We start from the raw sequence: 20,865 nt of genomic DNA, 5'->3' as shown, positions 1-20,865 counted from the left end.
ATGTCTGTCCGTCCTGGAAGAGGGATCCCTCCTCTGTGGCTCTTCCTGAGGTTTCTTCCATTGTTTTTTTTACCCTGTTAAAAGGTTTTTTTTCCATCAACATGTGAAGTTTTTCCTCACTCGAATCGAGGGTCTAAGGACAGAGGATGTTGTTCACTGTACAGATTGTAAAGCCCACTGAGGCAATGTGATTGTGATTTTGGGCTATATAAATAAAATTGTTTTGATTTGATTCGATTTGAAATGTTGAGTTTTTTGAGGAGTGTCACACAGCAGTGAGCTGTCTGTATGAAGCTGGATGGTACAACATGCATTTGGGCTCCAAATTGGACACAGCAGTATCATTAGGAATAGTTTTATATAACGGTAGGGATAGTATGTTGCTGTAACTATATGTGTGTACTATTTTACCGGTCAGAACACAGAGTCAGAGGAAGAAACATCATTCTGCAGATTTTTGTGCATTTAGTTGGCTATGATATGGAAATAATAAAGTGAATTTAAATAGCTTTTTAGACATTTGCTAATAAGCTTACTCACACTGGACAGGACTGACATGGCACAGAGTCATTTGAGCTGCATATGACACAGGCGACGCAGACATGTTTTTCCTGGTCCTTGTTACTCCTCCGCATCCTCTTCCTTCAGTGTCCATTTCATCCTTCTGCTTCTCCCTCCACCCATCATTAGTTAAAGCTTGCCCACATTATACATTAATCCCGGCTTCTTAACATTCCAACTGCTTTTCTCAGAGTAGTTAGTACAGGTTGATAAACAGGGTGTGTTTGTAGCTTAATAACTTAAAATGTTTGTTCAGTATTAAGTAGAATTGCTGTCCTTGTTGTGAGTATCATGGCAACTTCTTTGACAGTGTATATACTGCTTATTACAGAATCTATATCATGTTTGTCTGGGCTAGAAAAACTGCATACACTGTGAGCATGCACAACCTTCATATTGGGTTGCTAATTTTCTGCTGTTGTTCCCACCCAATGTGAATGTGTGTGTGTGTGTGTGTGTGTGTGTGTCCGTAGTGTTAGAAAGCTGTGCTGGCCATGCTTCCTGGCGCAAAGAGTCTTGGTATGCTGTCCTGAGACGTCTCCACATGTCTGTGGGCCATCTTCCCCTCCTCGCCTGCCCCACACAATTAATGGAAGAACAACACAAAGATGGAGAAAATGAATGAATGAATGAATGAATGGTCATTTGTAACATTTGTGTTTGACAAAGAGGCAGAAAATAAGAAGATGCTTATTTCTGCCTTAGTCATTGTCTTAAGCCACAACAATATGAATGAATGAAATAAAAAATAACACTTAAGGATGATAAAATACATAAAAGCAACAGTTTGAGCAAATATACTGTATAGAGTGCATTATGTGTAGTGACATTAATACATATCCAGGCAATTCTAATATACCCACTACTTCACTGTGGCTAAGCTAAAAGTATAAGAATGCCCCCCACATGTATTGGGTCCACAAGCTGGAGCATGTGTCCCGCGTGCAAATAACCTTTTCCAATCAATTTGGGATCTCAGGGCTTCTGGAGATTTCATTAGACAAGCTGTATGGAGCCCTTTATTTATTTTCTGTTATAAAATAAGTCCCCAGGTCCAGTACTTGAGTTGCTTACAGGATGCTGTTGTGCTGTGAAGCTCGAGAAATGTTTTGTTGACTACAAAAACTTTCATCTCTTTATATCCATGCAGTCAGTTAATCACAACTACCTCTACCTATGTTATCTGCTTCTTCTAGCTACAGTTTACCCAGGAAAATGTCAAATTGCTGTCATTCTCACTAATACGATGGGGGTCATTACCAAGCACTAGCAGCGCCTGTTTGGCAGCATCGCGGACTTCCTCCTTGTCCGTCCGACAAAGATACACTAACTGTTCAATACTTTCTTTAGCCTGGAATGACAACGGAGAGAACAGTGGTCAGGACATCCTGCATTACAAAGTACACACACATGTTTATTTTCTAATTTACCCAAATCAACGTTACACATATTATACTGACAGTATTCTGACAGGGTGGAACAGCATTAAATAAGAGCACAAACTCTGAACGTGGTTGTACCTTGAGACAAGCTAAGGCCTTGCATCCACAGACTCTGGTGTCCACATTCTCGTCTTCCAGCAGCTCCAAACAGCTCACCAAAGCCTTCACAGGAGAAAATACACAGTGTTTAACGCCATTGCAAGTCACTTTTCCACTTTAAGATGCTGCACACTCTCCTGCAGCATCCAGTCTATATAAAGAAAAAAGACATGGTGTTCCTGTGTAAAGATAATGGTCAGTGAAGTGAATTTGTATTATAATTATTGATATTCAGTTAAGTAAATGTAATGAAACAAAAACAAATAAAGTATTTGTTTCTTAATTCCCCTTAATCAAAGAAATATTCCCTCCCCATCGGTCCGTGTATCATCTGATCATTCAATGATTCCATTTAATCTGGCAAACAAAAAATGAAAAAACAAGTCAATAATTCGTTTTTCTGCTTTTCTGTATGCACCAAACATTGAAAACTGGTGTTTATTTGCCTATTTTCTGCCCCAAACGGAAAATGTAATAAACAAGGAAACCAAAATGAAATAATGAGTCTAATTTCCATTTTCCGTTATTGTTATACCATTTCCCAAGTACATTTCTGCAGCTTTTCGCATGCGCAATGTATAGTCTGGTATCTTTGGTCGCTAATTACGTTTTCAATAAAGCATTGGGGGGGAAAAAAATCTCTGGTCGCCAAATACACTGCGGTCAAGCCAGCCGTGCTTCGCGTTTGCTTAGCCAAATCAGCCGCACCTTTTTTTCAGTGCGCAAATGCACTAACATTAACTGTAATGGTACTGAACCTGCTCTGACTGTGGGTCAGACTGCAGTCTCACAATCAGACCCTTAAAACTTACAATACTTTTACAGGAATTATTCCCGGTAATAAACTGAAGGTATCACGAAGGATCCTTCAGGATTTAAAAGTAAAGGACAACGTGAGAAAAACAAAACAAAAAAAACTTTGTTTCCATAAGTAGTCCAAGATTCATATAATGCTGACTTAGTACTTCGTAGACTACTACTCCGGGAAACTCGGGAGAAGCAGCCACTAGATGTTTCTATGTTGACCTCAAGAGAGTGAGAGAAACTGAGCTTCAGCGTCTGTCCGAGGAGGACAGCAACAGGGCCAGGCTGCCTGCTGGAGGGAGGAAGAAGGCTAATGAGGAGCCTGAGATAAACATGCAGGGATGAGTTATCAGCAAACAGGCACGCCACGAGAGAGTGTCCCGCAAAATGATCTGGGTGATGGAGAAACAAATGTCCGCCACCGTGAGTGACAGCAGAGATGAGGAGTTTGCAGCGAGTGCTGGTTGGCTGAACGTTTCCTCCGCCGCAGCAACTTCACTTGCAGAAGACAACTATTGTCCAGAAGGATGCTGGAAAATTCACCGAGAAGCTGGAGAAGTTTGTGACATTTTCATCCCAGATTTTTAAGAGGAAGGAATTAAACGCCTGGTCCCAATTAAACGCCTGGTCTGCTCAGTGATTGAAACAAATAAACGCCCCGGCTATTATTTGGTATTGTACGGTATGATAACTCTCCTGGCCCGGGGAGAGAGACATGCATCACAGTGCTCAGCTGCAGACACATCAGAGAGGTGACGAGACGCGACTCATCATGACTGACAGGCATCAAGGTGATTGGACAAATTATCATTTCCTCCTCCTATACCAGCCAATCAGCGTAACCTTACCGACCCGCCCCCCAGCTATTTCATTCACAAAAACAGGGCCTTCATCACTTCTGGACAGCTGTTTTTTTTTTTTTTTTCTTCCTTCATGGGCCCCTGACGGAGTCTGGGCCCCGGTCCAGCTGCACCGGTTGCACCGCCGATAGTAACGCCACTGATTTGAGGGCTCTGCGGAAACCCCCTGATGTTGCACCTCTCCATCTTTTTGCTCCGTCCTCCTGATGTTGTTGTCAGCGAGGACTGGCACATCTATCTCAACAGTTCTCTACTGCTTCAAGTCAACCACAGTCAACGTCTGCTGGCTGATGGTCAGCTCACTTATATGCTTGGGGTCTTGTTATTACTGGAAAAAGACCTACTCATGAATCCAAGTTTCAAATTTGCACAGTGTTGGAGGAAATACTCCGATGTTTTACTTAACAAAAAGGCAACACCACAGTCTATTAATACTCTGTTACAAGTACATATCTAATACACAGACCCACGTTTTTTTTGTTTTTCTCACGTCGTCCTACCTTTTGCGATACCTTCAGTTTATTACCGGAAATAATGACTGTAAAAATCTGGTATGTTTCATGGGTCTGACTGTGAGACTGCAGTCTGACCTACAGTCAGAGCGGGTTCAGTACAATTACTGTAAATGTTAGTAGATCCGAGCACTGGAAAAAAGGTGCAGCTGATTTGACCAAGCAAACGGGAACCATGGCTGGCTTGACCACAGTGTATTAAGTGACCAGAGATTTTTTTTCCCCCAAAGCTTTATTGAAAACGTAATTAGCGACCAGAAATACCAGACTATACACTGAGCAGGCGAAAAGCTTGGCCCCACTGCAGAAATGTACCTTGGGAAATGGTTGACCCCATCACATGCCATGAGTAAAATACTGAAAGCCAGACAAGAAAAACAAAATAAAAAAACTTCAAATCCGTTACAAGTTGCAAGTCATCAACACAGCGACTTTTAAAAGGTTTAAAGTCAGCCAATCTTTCTTTACAGCAAAATATTCAAATATCATCATATTGCTGGGAGATTTGTTGTTGGAGAAAAATGTAACTGTATAACTGGAGAGACAATTTAGGAAAAAAACAGTTGTGGGTGTCCAAAACATACTGTGCACACATCCAGTGTCCTCTCACCTGCTCTCTCTGTCTGGGCTGGGCCGCCAGGCTCCTCAGTGCTGAGCTGGCAGAGGCTGACACTTTGCCTCGCGGGTCTTTCAGTAATTTGACCACAGTGTGAAGCCCTTCTCTCCTCAGGCTGCACTCAGCAGGACGCCGCAGAGCATGGACAATCACATCCTGGTCACATGATGCCAGGCTCTGCACCAACCACACTGTTGGAGGAACGGTATCACTGATTATTGCCAGAGGGCTTTCTGCATTCATTTACCTGTGTGTGTGTGTGTGTGTGTGTGTGTGTGTGTGTGTGTGTGTGTGTGTGTGTGTGTGTGTGTGTGTCTGTGATACCTTCTTCTGCCAGCTCAGTGACATGAGTCTCCATGTCACTGATACCATTGGCCTCCAAGTAAGTCCACAACTGGAAGATAGTCACTCTCAGCCTGTCTCTGTTGCTGCCTCGTCGTGGTAACCTCTGATCCAGCATTCGCTCAGCCAGACACAAGAACACTGGACAAACAGAAATACAGATGTTAACATGACACTCACAATAAACATGGACTGTACATACACAGATGTTGTTGTACCTGCGTCAGCCATTTGGACGACCCTCTCAGGCAGTATGCTGGAGTAGACTGTCGACAGCGTAACGAGAAGGTCGTCAGCATGGACACTGTATACACTGCCCTGCCCCACACACTGTTGCCACAGCGACACAGCACCCAGGCACAGGCCGAGCTGTGGTATCACTTTGACGGAGGTATAACAGGTCAGAGTAACAAGAGAGGAAGAGTAGAAAGAGTTATTCTCCATCCCTTTATATCGTGGTGATGAAGTTGAAGTATCATTTTTAGGTTTGAGCATGGAGCAAATATTCTCAACTCAAAGATCAACTTAAGTGCAGAAAAAGCTAGTTTCGTCAGCTGTTGCTCAATCTTGGCTTAGTGGAAGTTTGTTTGCTCTGTACTTTTGTGTCTTCCGATTGCAGTTCTGAACCATACAGCCTGCGTTCAGCAGTGATAAACAAGGTTAAAACTATGACTGGTAATAACCCTAATCAAATTAATGATGAAACTGTATTTGATCTCTAGGTGGGTCACATGTACATAGATTCAAAGGAAAGCAACATGCCCTGTGTATTATACTGTAGGTCATTTTCACTGGGCCTTTTCCATCAGGCAGCCTGTTGCACGCCCTGATCTGAATTTGATCTCGAGCTGGTTCATTTGTGCAGTTGACTGAACACAGAGCAACATTCATCAGCTTCTGGAGAACTGTCATTGAGCTTACCTTCAGCAGGCTGTCTCGGCCGTCTTGGGTTCTCCTTGGTGATGCGTCGGATGAGTTGGAGGACTCGAGCCTCTCTAAGCAGTCTGTCCATGGCGTACATCTCTCCACAGCGCAGGGGACCAAACGTACCCAGACGCTGCAGACATAAAGCCATGTATCACTTCACACAAATCATGTGCGTTCCATAGAGCCATCTTCATAGGGACAATTCTGTCACAAAAAGTAAAACTGTTTTGGTTGTTTGGGTTTACCTCTAATAACATGGATGATTTTTTTACTTTGGCTTTACACAGATTTAGTGTAGCAGGTATAACCAGATTTACAAATGACATAACTGCTACAGCTGCCTCTGCAAACACTTTTATCAACAACTACAACCACTAATGCTACCTTTAAAGAGGTTATCGATTTATGATTTGTACAGGTTAAAAACAGATGGTGAGGAAGGAAATACACATTTGGAGTGACGTCTGGGAGGAGCACTTCCACCTCCACACCTATCTCCCTGCCCATCCACATTTGTGCAACAACAACTGGTTAATCAAAGGACTTCTAGACCCGATTTGATCACTATGTTAAATGTGATCAAACTGATGTGATCAGCTGTGATTAGTTGATTCACACTCTCCAAAGCTTCAATTAATAAATCATTTAAAAACATTTAAACTTTCTTTTGAATAGGTAGAAGTGACCATTATAAATAAAAATGAAAATTCAGTCATCCTCTCCTCCTCCCTCCTCCTTCTGTGCTGATGAAAGTAAGGTGAAGTCTTGTAGTCCACAATTCATTTCTGGAGCTTCACAGTAAAACAGAGTTACAGCATTCTGCCAAACAACTGCAGTAGCCGGAGACTTGATTTATAATGGAAAAAACAACAGGGAAAAACACAGCTTGTAACAAACTTCACCTGACTTTCCATCAGCACAGAAACTTCAAATATTGAACTATTGCTTTAAGAACAGCTTCAGGCTTTTCATTTCTGGGTGAACTGTTCCTTTAATAGCAACTCCATTCTGTTGAACTGTGTAGATGAAAATAACATGACTTTGGTCTAATACCTGATGTAGCTCAGGGGTAGAGCCAGCATCTTGCTATCAGAAGGTTGCTGGTTCAATTACCCTGGTCTGCATGTCGAAGTGTCCTTGGGCAAGATACTGAAGCCCAAACGGCTCCTGATGTGCTGGTTGGCACTTTGCATGGCATCCACCACCATCAGTGTATGAATGTATGTATGAATTACTTAAAGTGTTAACTGTTGCAAGTCTCCTACCAACAGCTGTGTGCTGCAGTTCTTCAAGTGGACCAACAGGGTGCAGTCTAGAGTGGTGCAGCCTGTGGTGAGGGGGGAGGTGGTGGAGGAGGGGCTGTCCCAGCCTCTGTCCTGCAGAGACCTACACACACACACACACACACACACACACACACACACACAGGAGTTTACAGTGACATCTATAGTGTGATGGGAGGCTTACGTTAACACAACTAGATAACTGCAACTCTCAAACAGGGAGCTTAAGTTGGTATTAGCCTTAACCTCTACTCAGGACTCTTCTTGTTAAAAGGACAGTTTTTGGCACTTCTTGGTCAAACAAAATGGCCTCATGGTGTCATGACTGCGCCACACACAGAGGAACAGTCACTACTAGTGATGAAATGATAATCTAGATCACTAACCTCATTGAATAGATCAGGCATCTACTTTGAGTGTGTTATCCAATATCTTCACTGGGGTCACTATAACATTTGAATTAAACATCTTTCTAATAATAATAATAATCCACTAAATATCTGCAAAGGCTTAAAATGCCTGCTGGTGTATGACCGTCTCTAGTTAAAGGTAACAGTGACGTGTTGTTCCAGCCTTGTGTCAGTACACATAACCATCCCTATCCTCTCCATACAGTGAGGTATAAAGGAACAAAGAGCACTGGGATCAGATTGATACTTGCTATCCGCTAAAAAATAGGAATTTGAGGAATTTCTATCACATATACCTTCTCATATCTAGCTCTGATATGATACTACAACAACAACAACAGAGCTGAAAAATACAATCTCTTGAAGTCATGTTTCAATGTATCAGAAGACTTGAAACAGAGCAGCTGTCAGCTCCATGTAAAGCTGTTAAACTTCCTTCACATTTCAGTGTTGCTGTGTTTTTCAGCCTGTCTTGCTCACATGCTCTCACAGATGCAAATACCAGTTTAACCAACTGTGTCTGTGCTGCAGTGGTAAAACACAGGTCCACTAGATGGCCCTAGTGGAGTGCAATAACAATGAGATTGTCCTACAACAGGAGTTGATGTCACTGGATGTCTGCTTACTATGAACAAAAAAGTTGTGCTGTGATAATGATGTGGTAGTGATAAATCATGTATCTTAGGAATGAAGTGAAGAGCGCAAAATGTGTTCTCCAGAGGATTTGGTTAGGATTCAGTGTGTTCACTAACAATCCATTTGTCAGGACTGACCTTCCATTTCTGCTCCTCTTGTCGCCCTTCTCCTCCTCTTCCTCCTCCCAGTCAGACGTGTTGAGGAAATCAAAGCTGCCTAGAGCTGTTTCCACTGTGAGGCTGACCATGCTAGGTGAACGGCTGTGCTTATCACCCTACACACATGCACACACACACGCGCACACACACACACGCGCGCACGCACACACGCACACACACACACACACACACACACACACACACACGTCCAAGTCAGACAATTGGCACATAGTCTGGTATTTCAGACAGTATATTTACGTGAAATTGGGATTTGTTTCACACATGCTTATCATGCTCACACTCACACACAGTTACACAACAGGAAAACACACAGTCAGCATTAGACCACAGAAACCTGGTCCCACCTTGATGTCAAACAACACATTCAGATAGCAGTACACACATATTGCATATTGTCACCGACAGGGTAGATAAATAAATATTTGTTTATGTGTAGAAGTATGTGTCAACAAGTGTGTATCTAAGATAGCACCCAAGTCTAAGTTAAAAAAAGAAATGCCGGCTCACAATAAAAAAAGACCAACCAATATCTGCGTGTTGTAGCAATACTGATACTAAATTCAATAACAATATTCTTTTACATAAACACACATTTTGCTAAAGATCTCTTAAATTAGTTTTTTAAAGAATTGTTAGTATCATTTTTTACAATGACAAAATCAAATGTGGTTTTCCTCTGTTGGTGAAACTGTTTCTGAAGAAAACAAACCCTTCTGTTGTTTCCTTTAACTGACATTGAGACGTCTAAAAAATTCAAAAATACATCAGCAGTGTACCTGTATTTTCTTCTTTTATTTATCAAGGTACTCGTTAGTGAAGTCATTTTGATGACCAATTTTACTTCTACTTAAACACTTTTACTTGAGCACACTTTGTGGCTACTCTACCAACTGTTCTCATTTCTCACACATGCTCTATCCTCACCTTCAGCGTGACCTGCAGCAGCTTCAGCTCTTGTTCCAGTAGTTGTAACTCAGGGAACTGTCCTCTGTAATCATCCAGAGAAGAAACGACAGCTCCCAAGGCATCTTCCAGCCAATTGTCCACCACACCATCATCCTCTCTGGACAGACAATCTGCTCCTGGACCTGACAAATCCTCCTCTACCGACACACGGCAAGCTACATACATCACATCTCCGCTCTCGGGGAGTGTGTTGAGTGTGTTCAGGTGTAATGGAGAGTTAGGGTCCACTCCTTCAGACCTGTGAGAGGTGGATGTGAGAACAGGGCTCCATGTATCTTGTTTCTTCCCATTTCGATGTTGATCAGTGACTTTGTCAGCTTCTTCTACATCAGCGAGCCTCCTTGGTGACAGGTCAGTGTCTGTGACGGCAGAGCTGGGCGGCTCAGGAGTTCTGCTTGGCATCTCCATTTCAATGTCATTGATGGAGAGCCCAGAGGCCAAAGACATCACCTCTCCTGATTCGCCAGCTGACCTGTCCGTCAACACGACGCCATCAGCACTACTTTCACTTATGTGGCTCAAAGAGCGTGAGTAGCTACGTGAGCTTTGGCTATTGGTCACCACCCTGTCCACTGTTGAAGTCTGGCTCCCTGCATCCTCTTCCGCACTGTCAGATTTTGTCAACACAGTGACTGTCCCCTTGTCTTCTTCCCTGTAAATCAGTTTGTATCAGGTCATCTAACCTTTGATGGAGCACGCAGTATACCAACCATGTGAAACACATCTTTGTTTTTATGGGCAAATTATAGAAGAAATCAGTCAACAAACAAAAACGTTAGCGAGGAAAATGTAGAGAAAAATCCACCACATTAAACACTACCTGTCACTCTCTGCTTGGCGTTGGGATGTGTTGGGCACCTCTGTGACTTTGTGGGAAGAGTTTGGAGATGAGGAGGAGGAGTCTCTGAGGCAAAATGAGATGTCTGGCTGTGGCAGGGAACTTCCTGTTACAGCTGGCTGGAGCGCTGGTATCACCACTGCCTAGAGACAGAGAGGGACATAGAAACACTGAGTCACAGGGAGAGACTAACCCAACACAGTAAATCACTTCTGGGCTCATTTCAGACGAACACAACACTTCATTATTCAGTCCACTGAATAAAATGTGTTTCCTTCCTACTGTTTCCTCTACCATCACTGTGATCATCTTTAAAACTTTTTGAGTTCCTCTTTTTGTCCATGGCTATTCCTGATTGAACCCTGATCTGTGCTGTGTTATATAAAGGTGCTGTCTATTAAATGCATTTGAGATATATAGATCACAAGTGTGCAAGTTACCGATGAGATTCTTAAACCTGCTCAAGTATGGGTTTTTATGCCCAGCATCATTAATGGATTGAACCTCTAGGGATAGAACAAGTATTGACCTGGTCAAATCTCAGGGTCAATATTGAGCATTTTTCCGATCTGTATCCTTAACTGTGTCTGTGTTTTTGCGTCAAATTAGCAATAAAATGCAACAAGGCTGCTCTGATGCAGCATCCTCCCTTCGTCTGTGGGCACCACTCTATGTTCTCACTTCATGTCCTGCCCACGACACTATCCGATTGGTTAAACATCACAATTATCAGCCCAATAACACTAAATAAACTCCAGAAAGTAACTAGTTACTGAAGTTAGTAAAGTAGTGAGTAAAAGTACCTCAAAAGTGTACATAAGCACAGCACTTGAGTTAATTGAAGATAGAGTGGTTATTCTAAATTTTGTCACACCGAATATTTATTTTTACTGCAAATGTAGATGTGGAAAATGATCTTGAGGATATATCTATATATCTAATATCTAATATCTATATCTATCTATATCTATCTATCTATCTATCTATCTATCTATCTATCTATCTATCTATCTATCTATCTATCGAGACGAGCTAGGGCGGAGCATATCTAGAGGGAGCATTTATCATAGCGAGAGCGAGAGAGCTAGCGAGGAGAAGGAGATAATCAATTATATATCTATCTATTTATCTATCTTTATCTATATATCTATATCAATATCTATTTATCTATATATATCTATATCTATCTATATCTATATCTATATCTATATCTATATATATATATATATATATATTTATCTTTATCTATCTATATCTATATATCTATATATCTCCATCTATATATCTCTGTATCTCTCTCTCAATTCAATTCAAATGTCTTTTTTGGCATGATGTAACATTGTACATATTGTCAAAGCAAGCATTAGAAGTAATAATAATAACAATAAATGAAAACAGTATTTACAATAAATTCATAGGTAATCGGTAAAAAAAAAATAATAATAAAATTACAGTAAATCACTCAATTTGTGTCAACTAAAAATATCATTTATAGTCATTAAAAGGCTACAAAATAAGAAACAATAAATGTGTGTGTCAGCTGATAGTGTGTGTGTGTCCCTGGCTGTCTCTCAGTGTGTGGCAGGCAGAAACATAGACTGCTGCTTATTAGCTGCTCTTTGATTCTTCCCCTAGTAGGATAGGCAGTTTTTCCTCATTGGATAGTTTAGAGAAAGAACCTTTTCTTACCATTTCAAATTTAGGGAAACATATTTCTCTAATATATTTACATTTTTCACATTTGGTGAGGAAGTGTAATTCTGTTTCAGGTTCATTTAGACTGCAGTGACAGCACAGCCTCTGCTCTGCAGGGAGCCTCCCTGTTTCAATAGCAAGGCTGTGTTCACTCAGTCTGGACTTTGTCAAGATTGATTTTAGCTGAATATCAGTCACCGTGCTCAGGTAATCAGCTGTGGTGTAGGGTCGATTTAGAGCCAGATAGCATTGCATTTTGCTCTGTGTTTTTGTTTGTGTTTGCCAATAGGTGATGTAGTTTTGTTTGAATTGTTTAGTGATTTGGTTGGGTGTGATTGGTGAGGTGGTGTGTTCCTGGGCTGTGTTAGAAGAGCAGGTTTGTGATCTCAGCCTCCAAACCAGTCGGGTAAGGGGGTTCCTACTGCTCAGGGCTTGATAATGATAAGAGAGGGGGTCACTTAGTTTTAGATGTGTCCAAAAGTTAATTGCTCTTTTTTGTATTTTTATAATTAGTGGGTATTTGCCTAATTCTGCCCTGCATGCATTGTTTGTGGCTTTCCTCTGGACATGTAGAAGAATTTTACACAACTCTGCATGCAGGGTCTCAATGGGGTGTTTATCCCACTGAGTAAATTCATGTTTTGTAAGTGGACCCCACACCTCACTGCCATAGAGTGCGATTGGTTCAATAACGTATTCAATTAATTTTAGCCAAATTCGTGTTGGTATTTCAGTTGTATATGTTTCTGTATGGCATAGAAAGCCCAGTGTGCTTTATCTCTCAGCTCATGAACTGCATCATTAAAATGTCCAGTTGAATTTAGTTTTATTCCTTTATAGGTGTATTTTGTGGAGTATTCTACTTGTTGTGTGTCAATTGTAAACTTAGGTTGAATGTCCTGAGATCTGAATCTTTTTTGGAAGATAATTATTTTGGATTTTGGGGGTTTATTGTCAGAGCCCAGGTCTGACAGTAATGCTCTAGCAGATCCAGGCTCTGCTGTAGACCCTGTGCTGTCGGGGACAGCGGAACCAGGTCATCTGCAAAGAGGAGGCATTTCACCTCCTTATTGTGGAGACTTACACCAGGTACAGATGACTTTTCTAGGGTAGTTGCCAATTCATTTATGTAGATATTGAAAAGTCCAGGGCTGAGGTTACAGCCCTGGCGGACGCCTCGTCCTTGGGTAAAGTATTCTGTCCTCATTTTGCCTATTTTTACGCTGCACATATTGCCGGAATACATTGATTTGATAATATCATATGTTTTACCCCCTATACCACTCTCAATAATTTAGTAAAATAATCCATCATGCAAAATAGAGTCAAAAGCTTTTTGGAAGTCAATTAGACAGGCATACATTTTGGTAAGGAAGTTCATTGCTCTACGTTTTTATAAATTGGGGTTATAAGTCCGCCATTCCAGATCTCAGGGAAAAAACCTACACTCAGAACTAAATTGAACAGTTTTAATATGGCTTATTGGAATTTTTTGTGTATGTTTTTCAGCATCTCATTCATTATGCCATCAGGCCCACAAGCTTTTTTAGATTTGAGGGTCTGCAGTTTCTTTAGGAGTTCTTGCTCAGTAATTGGTGAGTCTAATGGATTCTGATTATTTTTTATAGCTAGTTCTAGTTTAGTCAGCTTCTGGTGAATGTAAGATTGCTCTATGTTTGCATTAATTTGAACAGAGTGATAGTGTTTTAAAATGAGTGGTCCATATTTCACTGTTTTATATCCCCAATTCCTGATGTTGAGGTTTGTTTAGGCTTTTCCAGTGTTGCCAAAAGTTGTTTGTGTCGATTGCCTCTTCAATTATTGTCAGTTGCTGTCTGTTATATTGTTGTTTTTTGAGTCTGAGTGTACGTTTGTAGAGTTTTAGGGTCTCACAGTAAAGGATGCGTAGATCAGCATTGCGGGGGTCTCTGTGTTTTTGGTTTGATAGCGTTTTTTCTAATCATTTTACAATCTGTATCAAACCAGTTTTCATTTGTTATGGTTTTTGGTCAATTTTAGGTGTGCTTCTTTGGCTGTTTGTCTAATTATGTTGTTAATATTGTTAACTGCCAGATTGAGGTTTTCTTTATTACAAGGGTAAGTACAGTTCAAAAAGTTATCTAAAAGTGTTTGGATTTTTGGGGTGTCAATTGCTCTCTGGTATTGTTCTGTGCTGTTTTGGTCCCATCTGTATGAATTTCTGATGTTGTACAGCTTACTGGGTTGTGTGTGTACCAATTTAATGTCTGATCTTTTAAACAGGGTAATTTGGCTGTAATCAGACAGAGGAGTTAGTGGTTTAACAGTGAATGAGCTGAGAGAGGAAGGTTCAAGGTCTGTGATCATATAGTCTACAGTACTATGGCCAAGAGGTGAGCAGTAGGTGAATCTACCCAGGCTGGCCCCCTGTACCCTGTCATTGACAAAGTACAGACCGAGGCTCTGGCAGAGCTGCACCAGCTCTCTTCCATTCTTGGTGATGACCTAGTCACTGTTGTTCCTGAAAGTGTTGGATATATTTCCATTTGTGATGTATTTGTCCAATTGTGGATCTGTGAGGTCAGTAAGTGTTCCTGTGTGTGCATTTGTGTCCCCGCAGATGAGCACATTTCCTATCTATCTATCGGATCTATCTATCTATCTATCTATCTATCTATCTACACACACACACATATATATAATGATATAGTGTACTAGGTAATTCTAGGTATGTTGAGTATTTTAAAAATGACATGAACTGAAGAATAACAACATTCTGGAAGAAAAATGTGTTTTAAATTCTATTTGAAAAGTTGTGAGGTACAATTCTCTGCTCAGCTTTACAGGGTTCCACAGAAATTAGTGTATAAACTCAATGCATCTTCACGGTTGTTGAGGAACAGCTGATGTGTGGGGCTGAGCAGAACATAGTGATCTGTTTGCACTGTAGGAATGTGAGGCAGTCAGAGGTGGAATGTGAAGCAAGGCCTTAACGTGAAGTGAAAAAGATGAGAAGCGGACTTTTGTGTTGGGGTGATGGCGACACTCTTACGTCTATGAGCGGAAAACACTCTACATCATATGATGGACATTATAGGGATTGTGTTCCTTATAATTACCTCACATATTTATCTCTATACAATGTCTATGTAATGTTATCTGTAGAATCATTTCGTTCAAACAGAGGGTCTCATGCACATTATGAGCATAATGTTGTTTTAGTACGTGGTGGTAAAACTGAGATCGTTTCAATGACTGTCAATGCTTCAAGCCCAATAATGGCTGTGTTACTTTTCCTTGAAATACTTCACTGTCAGTAAAACATAGTTCAAACATTCCATGTCAATCATTGTGTCTGTAACATCGGGATTCACTCACTCTATATACATTGTGTAGGCGTGGTGCTGAATAGTATAACCTTATGTTTAAATGTCTGGGACCACCTTGTTCCTTTAGCCTCTGAACCTGACCAATTTTCATTCTTACTTTGGCTCTGCCAGGTGAATTGTGTAAACTTTTTTTTTTAAATTGGCAAAAAGAAATACTAAGAGGTGAAGAGAATATCGGTAAGCGGTACAGCAGCCTACAGGATAGGGAGGCAACTAATGAGTATGTTCTTTGTCAATTAATTTGTAGACTTTTTTGATTAATCAGTTAGTTGTTTGGGAAACAATTTTCTGATTTTATATAGACCAAAGGCCAACATGACGTCCTCAAATGTCTTGTTTTGGCACAACTCAAAGAAAAAAAAGAAAAAATTTGTTTATTGTTAGAAAAGAGGAAAGAAACCTGAAAATATTCACATTTAAGGAGCAACAACCAGCCTTTATTTTCTTTAAATCTGCTTCAAACTGATTCATTGTTGCCACTCTTCTTAAAAGTAACTTTATCTTCTGTATGCTAATTTGGCCTATATAGGAAACAGACCAGACACAAGTTTAGAAGGGACATTTTTTTTCCAAGTCTCCTCTCCTATGTGAATCTAACTTGCAAATAAACTCTTAACAAAGATAATGATGGACGAGAAGTGTGTGAGTTTTCGTTAACGAGACGAGAATGGGGGGGCGCTAGTGCGCATGCAAAGGATGTAGACGTGTTTAGTCAGTGCTCCTCTCCGCGGCCTACAAATTCATCTCTATACCGCGACCCTTCTGCTCATAGACTGCAACTGTGTGTATTAATGTCTCCCTAAGAACTCTATCGAACTGAGAATCCAACATGCCGAAGCCAAGCGTCTCCAGTAAAGCCAAATCCACCGACAGCCAAGCTAACGGAGCTAGAGCGAGTACCATAGATAGCCGTGGCCCTGTTAGCGACTCTCCCACCAAGTTGGACATGCCTCCGGATAAAACTTATGATATGTGTAAGGAACTGTGCAAAGAGGTGTCGGAGTCAGTCCTGCACTGCATAAATGAACGTTTTGATGCCTTTGAGGCTAAGTTTCAGTCACTTGCAGCCTCGCAGGCCGAACTGCAATCTCGCATGGCTAACCAGGAACAAACCGCTAGCGACCTTGATGCCCGCTTGCTAGTGCTTGAGGCTAAATGCACCGAGCTGGAGGGACGCAACACTCAGCTTCACACCAAGGTGCTGGACTTGGAGGCCCGCTCCCGGAGACACAATATTAAAATCGTGGGGATACAGGAATCGTGGGGTGACGAGGAAGGAAGGCCCTAGGAATTCGTCTCCAAACTGATCCCAAAACTGCTTGGTGTCGAACACTTTCCGCATTCAGTCAAATTCGAAGGCGCACCGCTCCCTCCAGCCGAAGCCAGCCATCGGCGCCAAACCGCGTACCATCCTGGCGCGCATCCACCACTTTCAGGAGAAGGAGTTGATTCTTTGCCTTTGCAGACAGCAGTCCATGGAGTACAAAGGATGCAAGGTCCTTATCTTCCTGGACTACACCAGTGAGGTCATGGCCCAGCGTCGTGCCTTTAGAGAAGTGCTGCAGGCTCTACGTGATGAAGGAATAAAACACACGCTGCGCTACCCGGCCAAGCTTCATGTTTACCTCCGAGACGGTGAAGCACCCAGGATCTTCACGGACCCCAAGGAGGCGGCGAGGTCCTTGAGAAGGGATAACGTATGAGAAGGGGAGTAGAAAAGCTACTAATATGTATAGGTGGCGTCTGAACCCAACTCTGCTTCAAAAACCAGATTTCTGCAAATTCATAAGAGATCAGATTGAGCTATTCTGTGAAACAAACTATGCCTCTTCTCCCAATAGTTTTATTTTATGGGACACACTTAAAGCCTTTTTAAAGGGACAAATAATCTCTTATACCACAGGTATCAAAAAGAAATACATGGCAGAATTAGAAGAATTGGAAGCAGATATTTTGAAACTGGAAAAGGAGTTTCAACAATCAAGGTCTAAAGAAGTACACCAGTTATTAGTAAATAAAAAGCTTAATTATAATACATTGCATACTTATAAAATTGAAAAAAACATTTTGAGAAGCAAACAAAGATAATATGAATTGGGAGAGAAGGCGCACAAAGTTCTGTCTTGGCAATTAGGAAAAGAAGAAAGTTCTAGGAAGATTAATTCTATTCAAACTGAAACAGGTTCTGTGTCACACAACCCAACAGAAATTAATGGTGCATTCAAACAGTTCTACACACATTTAATCACATCAGAACCACCAGAAAATCTGAGTAATATTGATGAGTTTTTGTCCATGATTGAACTGCACAAGCTTGGCCAGGAAGACCAAAATAGTCTTGATTTGCCCTTTACACATAAAGAAATTGAAAAGGCTCTAGGCTCATTGCAAGCAAACAAATCACCAGGGGAAGATGGATTTCCTCCAGAATTTTACAGGGAATTTAAGGATTTGCTCCTCCCACTTCTCATGGATGTCATCAACTTAGCCTCTAAGACTCGAACACTCCCTGAATCATTTTCCACAGCTATAATTACTGTTATTTACAAAAAAAATAGAGATCCATTGAAATGCTCTTCGTATCGACCAATTTTGTTGTTGAATACAGATTATAAATTGATTTCCAAGTCCCTGGCTAACAGACTTGGCCAATATCTGCCACAACTAATAAATCCAGACCAATGTGGCTTTATTTCAAAGCACTCCTCAGCTAACAATCTATGCAGGCTCTTTAATATTATTAATTTAGCAAAATCTGAAACGGAACCCAGCATAGTTGTGGCTTTAGATGCTGAAAAAGCCTTTGATAGGCTAGAGTGGCCATATTTATTTAGAGTACTGGCCAAGTTTGGGCTAGGCCCGTTATTTATCAATTTGGTTCAAACTCTCTATCATAACCCCCAGGCAAGAATCAGCACCAATGGACAGATTTCATCTACATTCTCTTTAAGCAGATTGAGTCGACAGGGATGCCCTTTGTCTCCAGCACTTTTTGTCCTGGCAATTGAGCCTTTAGCCGAAGCAATTAGACGAGATTCTGATATAAAGGGCTTTCAGGTGGGTCAGACGGTTCATAAAATTAACCTTCTGGCAGACGACGTGATTTTGTACTTAAAAGACCCTGGTAACTCTCTCTCCAAACTACAAACTGTATTAAATACTTATGGTAGTATTTCAGGTTATAAGGTGAATTTGGAAAAAAGTGAAATTATTCCATTGATAAACTTTGATCACTCCAAACTCCAGCGCATGAGTCCATTTAGATGGCCTATGGATGGTATAAAATACCTTGGGATAACTGTAGACAACAACCTCAAAAACCTGTACAAATTGAATTACCTCCCTCTGCTCAGTAAGATTGAAGATGATTTACGTAGATGGATGGGTTTGCCTCTCACCTTGATTGGCAGAGTTAACTGTATTAAAATGAATGTACAACCAAGATTGCAATATTTGTTTCAGTCCCTGCCCATTCCATTACCACAATCTTTTTTTAAAACTCTCAATAGATACGTCAGACAATTCATATGGAATTGTAAAGCACCCCGGATATCCATGGTAAAGTTAACATGGGACTATGGTTCAGGGGGACTTAGGCTACCCAGTTTTAAAATCTACTACTTGGCAGCTCAAATGAGGTTCATCTCATCCTTTTTTGAGGGCAATGACGCCCCTTCTTGGACACAAATCGGACTGCAACCCCTGAGGGAAAGGATCCACATTGACTTTTTTCATAAACATAACACTGGAACTATAAACAACAGGACAGATAACCCTCTACTGAGGCATCTGAAAATGATTTGGTATGAGGTTCACAAAAGTCTTGGGTTGAAGGTGGGACTGTCACCTCAAACACCCTTAAAGCAAAATGAACTTATACCCATGACTCTTGACAATAAGATTCTGGATATATGGCATCATAAAGGAATCCAACACTTGGAGGACTGCTATGACAAAGGACTTTTCATGTCATTTGAACACCTGAAGAGGAAATACAACCTGCCCAATCATACATTTTTCTGTTATCTCCAACTACGATCCTTTCTGAGTGCTAATTTGGGTCCTGAAATGACTTTGCCTGTCATGAATGATGTTGAGAGATTTCTTTATGAGGGGAACACATATAAATTCATCTCTAAAATGTACCGCCTGGTGCTGAATGAGAGCCCAAAACCAGGTTTGCATAAGTCTAGAATGAAATGGGAATCAGATCTTAATGTCACAATCGAAGAACAGCTTGGGACGGATTTATATCAGAACAGCCTATCAACTACTATCAATGCCTGGTATAGATTAATTAACTATAATATTTTACATCAATTATACCTTACCCCAGAAAAATTACACTCATTCAAATCTAACCTGTCAGATATGTGCTTCAGATGTGATACTGAAGTTGGTTCCTTTCTGCATTGTACCTGGCTGTGTACGAAGGTGAGGCCTTTCTGGCATGATATCTGTTCCACTTTTACCAGAATCACAAGAGTTAATGATCCAGTGGACCCTGAACTTTGTTTATTGGGGAACTTTACAAGTATTTGCGGTTCTCTAAACAGTGCACAACTAAAATTCATGGAAGTTGTCCTATGCGTGGCCAAGAAGTGCATTGCGGTGTCATGGAAATCTGATTCCCCTCTTCTCATTGACAGGTGGTCTTTTGAGATGAATAGTTGCATTCCCCTGGAAAAAATCATATTGCCTTAGAAAACGATATAATACCTTTTTGAAAATTTGGCAGCCATATTTAATCCATATTGGCACATCTCTTACACCAAGTAATTAATGTAAACATTTGCATTGAATTTACTCATTGACTGTGTTTTTCTTTTTTTTTGTGTGTGTGTGTGTGTGTGTGTGTGTGTGTGGGGGGGGGGGGGGTTCTTGAGGAGGGGATCGCCTTGTGGGGCAGGGAGATTAGCCCCCCTTTGCTTTTCCTTTTGTTATGTCTTGTCTACATCGCACTGTCTGTATATTGTATATATAAAACTGAAAATAAAATAGTTAAAAAAAAACAAAGATAATGATACAATGATAATACAGAGAGTAGATAGATAGAATCATAACATTGTAATCAAAACAGCTCCAGACTGCACATGATAGATAACATGTACAGTAGAGTCTGTTGTGTGTTACCGTATGATGTGTAGAGTTGCGTAGCCCTCCTGCAGACAGCTGAGGACTGGAGGAGTCATCAGAGGATTCAGATGAATTTGACCATGCTGTTCCATTTTCTAACTCCTCATGTCGGCGGAGCATGTTCTGAAAGAGAATGGCAATTTTAAAAGACTTACAAACAACTCAGGTTAATGGTGTGTTCCTGAGCCCAT

The 20,865-nt window shown here is 41.0% G+C and overlaps 1 protein-coding gene across 3 annotated transcripts in view; it reads right to left on the bottom strand.

Moving 5' to 3' along the window:
- Positions 1-339: 339 nt before the first annotated feature.
- Positions 340-20,865, bottom strand: part of ripor1 (RHO family interacting cell polarization regulator 1) — a 104,018-nt gene continuing 83,492 nt past the window's right edge. For all 3 annotated transcript variants that reach the window (XM_030426295.1, XM_030426294.1, XM_030426296.1), the window contains 12 exons: positions 20,672-20,797; positions 10,458-10,618; positions 9,596-10,289; positions 8,630-8,766; positions 7,429-7,549; positions 6,158-6,293; positions 5,455-5,616; positions 5,219-5,377; positions 4,889-5,085; positions 2,082-2,165; positions 1,822-1,912; positions 340-1,134 (listed from right to left, as the gene is read on the bottom strand). In XM_030426295.1, coding sequence (XP_030282155.1) covers positions 1,037-1,134; positions 1,822-1,912; positions 2,082-2,165; positions 4,889-5,085; positions 5,219-5,377; positions 5,455-5,616; positions 6,158-6,293; positions 7,429-7,549; positions 8,630-8,766; positions 9,596-10,289; positions 10,458-10,618; positions 20,672-20,797 — 2,166 coding nt within the window. In that variant the 3' untranslated portion in view covers positions 340-1,036. The remainder of the gene's footprint in view (positions 1,135-1,821; positions 1,913-2,081; positions 2,166-4,888; positions 5,086-5,218; positions 5,378-5,454; positions 5,617-6,157; positions 6,294-7,428; positions 7,550-8,629; positions 8,767-9,595; positions 10,290-10,457; positions 10,619-20,671; positions 20,798-20,865) is intronic.

The sequence above is a fragment of the Sparus aurata genome, chromosome 8, assembly GCF_900880675.1.
Source record: "Sparus aurata chromosome 8, fSpaAur1.1, whole genome shotgun sequence".
Lineage (NCBI taxonomy): Eukaryota > Metazoa > Chordata > Actinopteri > Spariformes > Sparidae > Sparus > Sparus aurata.
The sequence above is the reverse complement of the archived record's forward strand: the minus strand, read 5'-3'. Positions and strand labels throughout refer to the sequence as shown.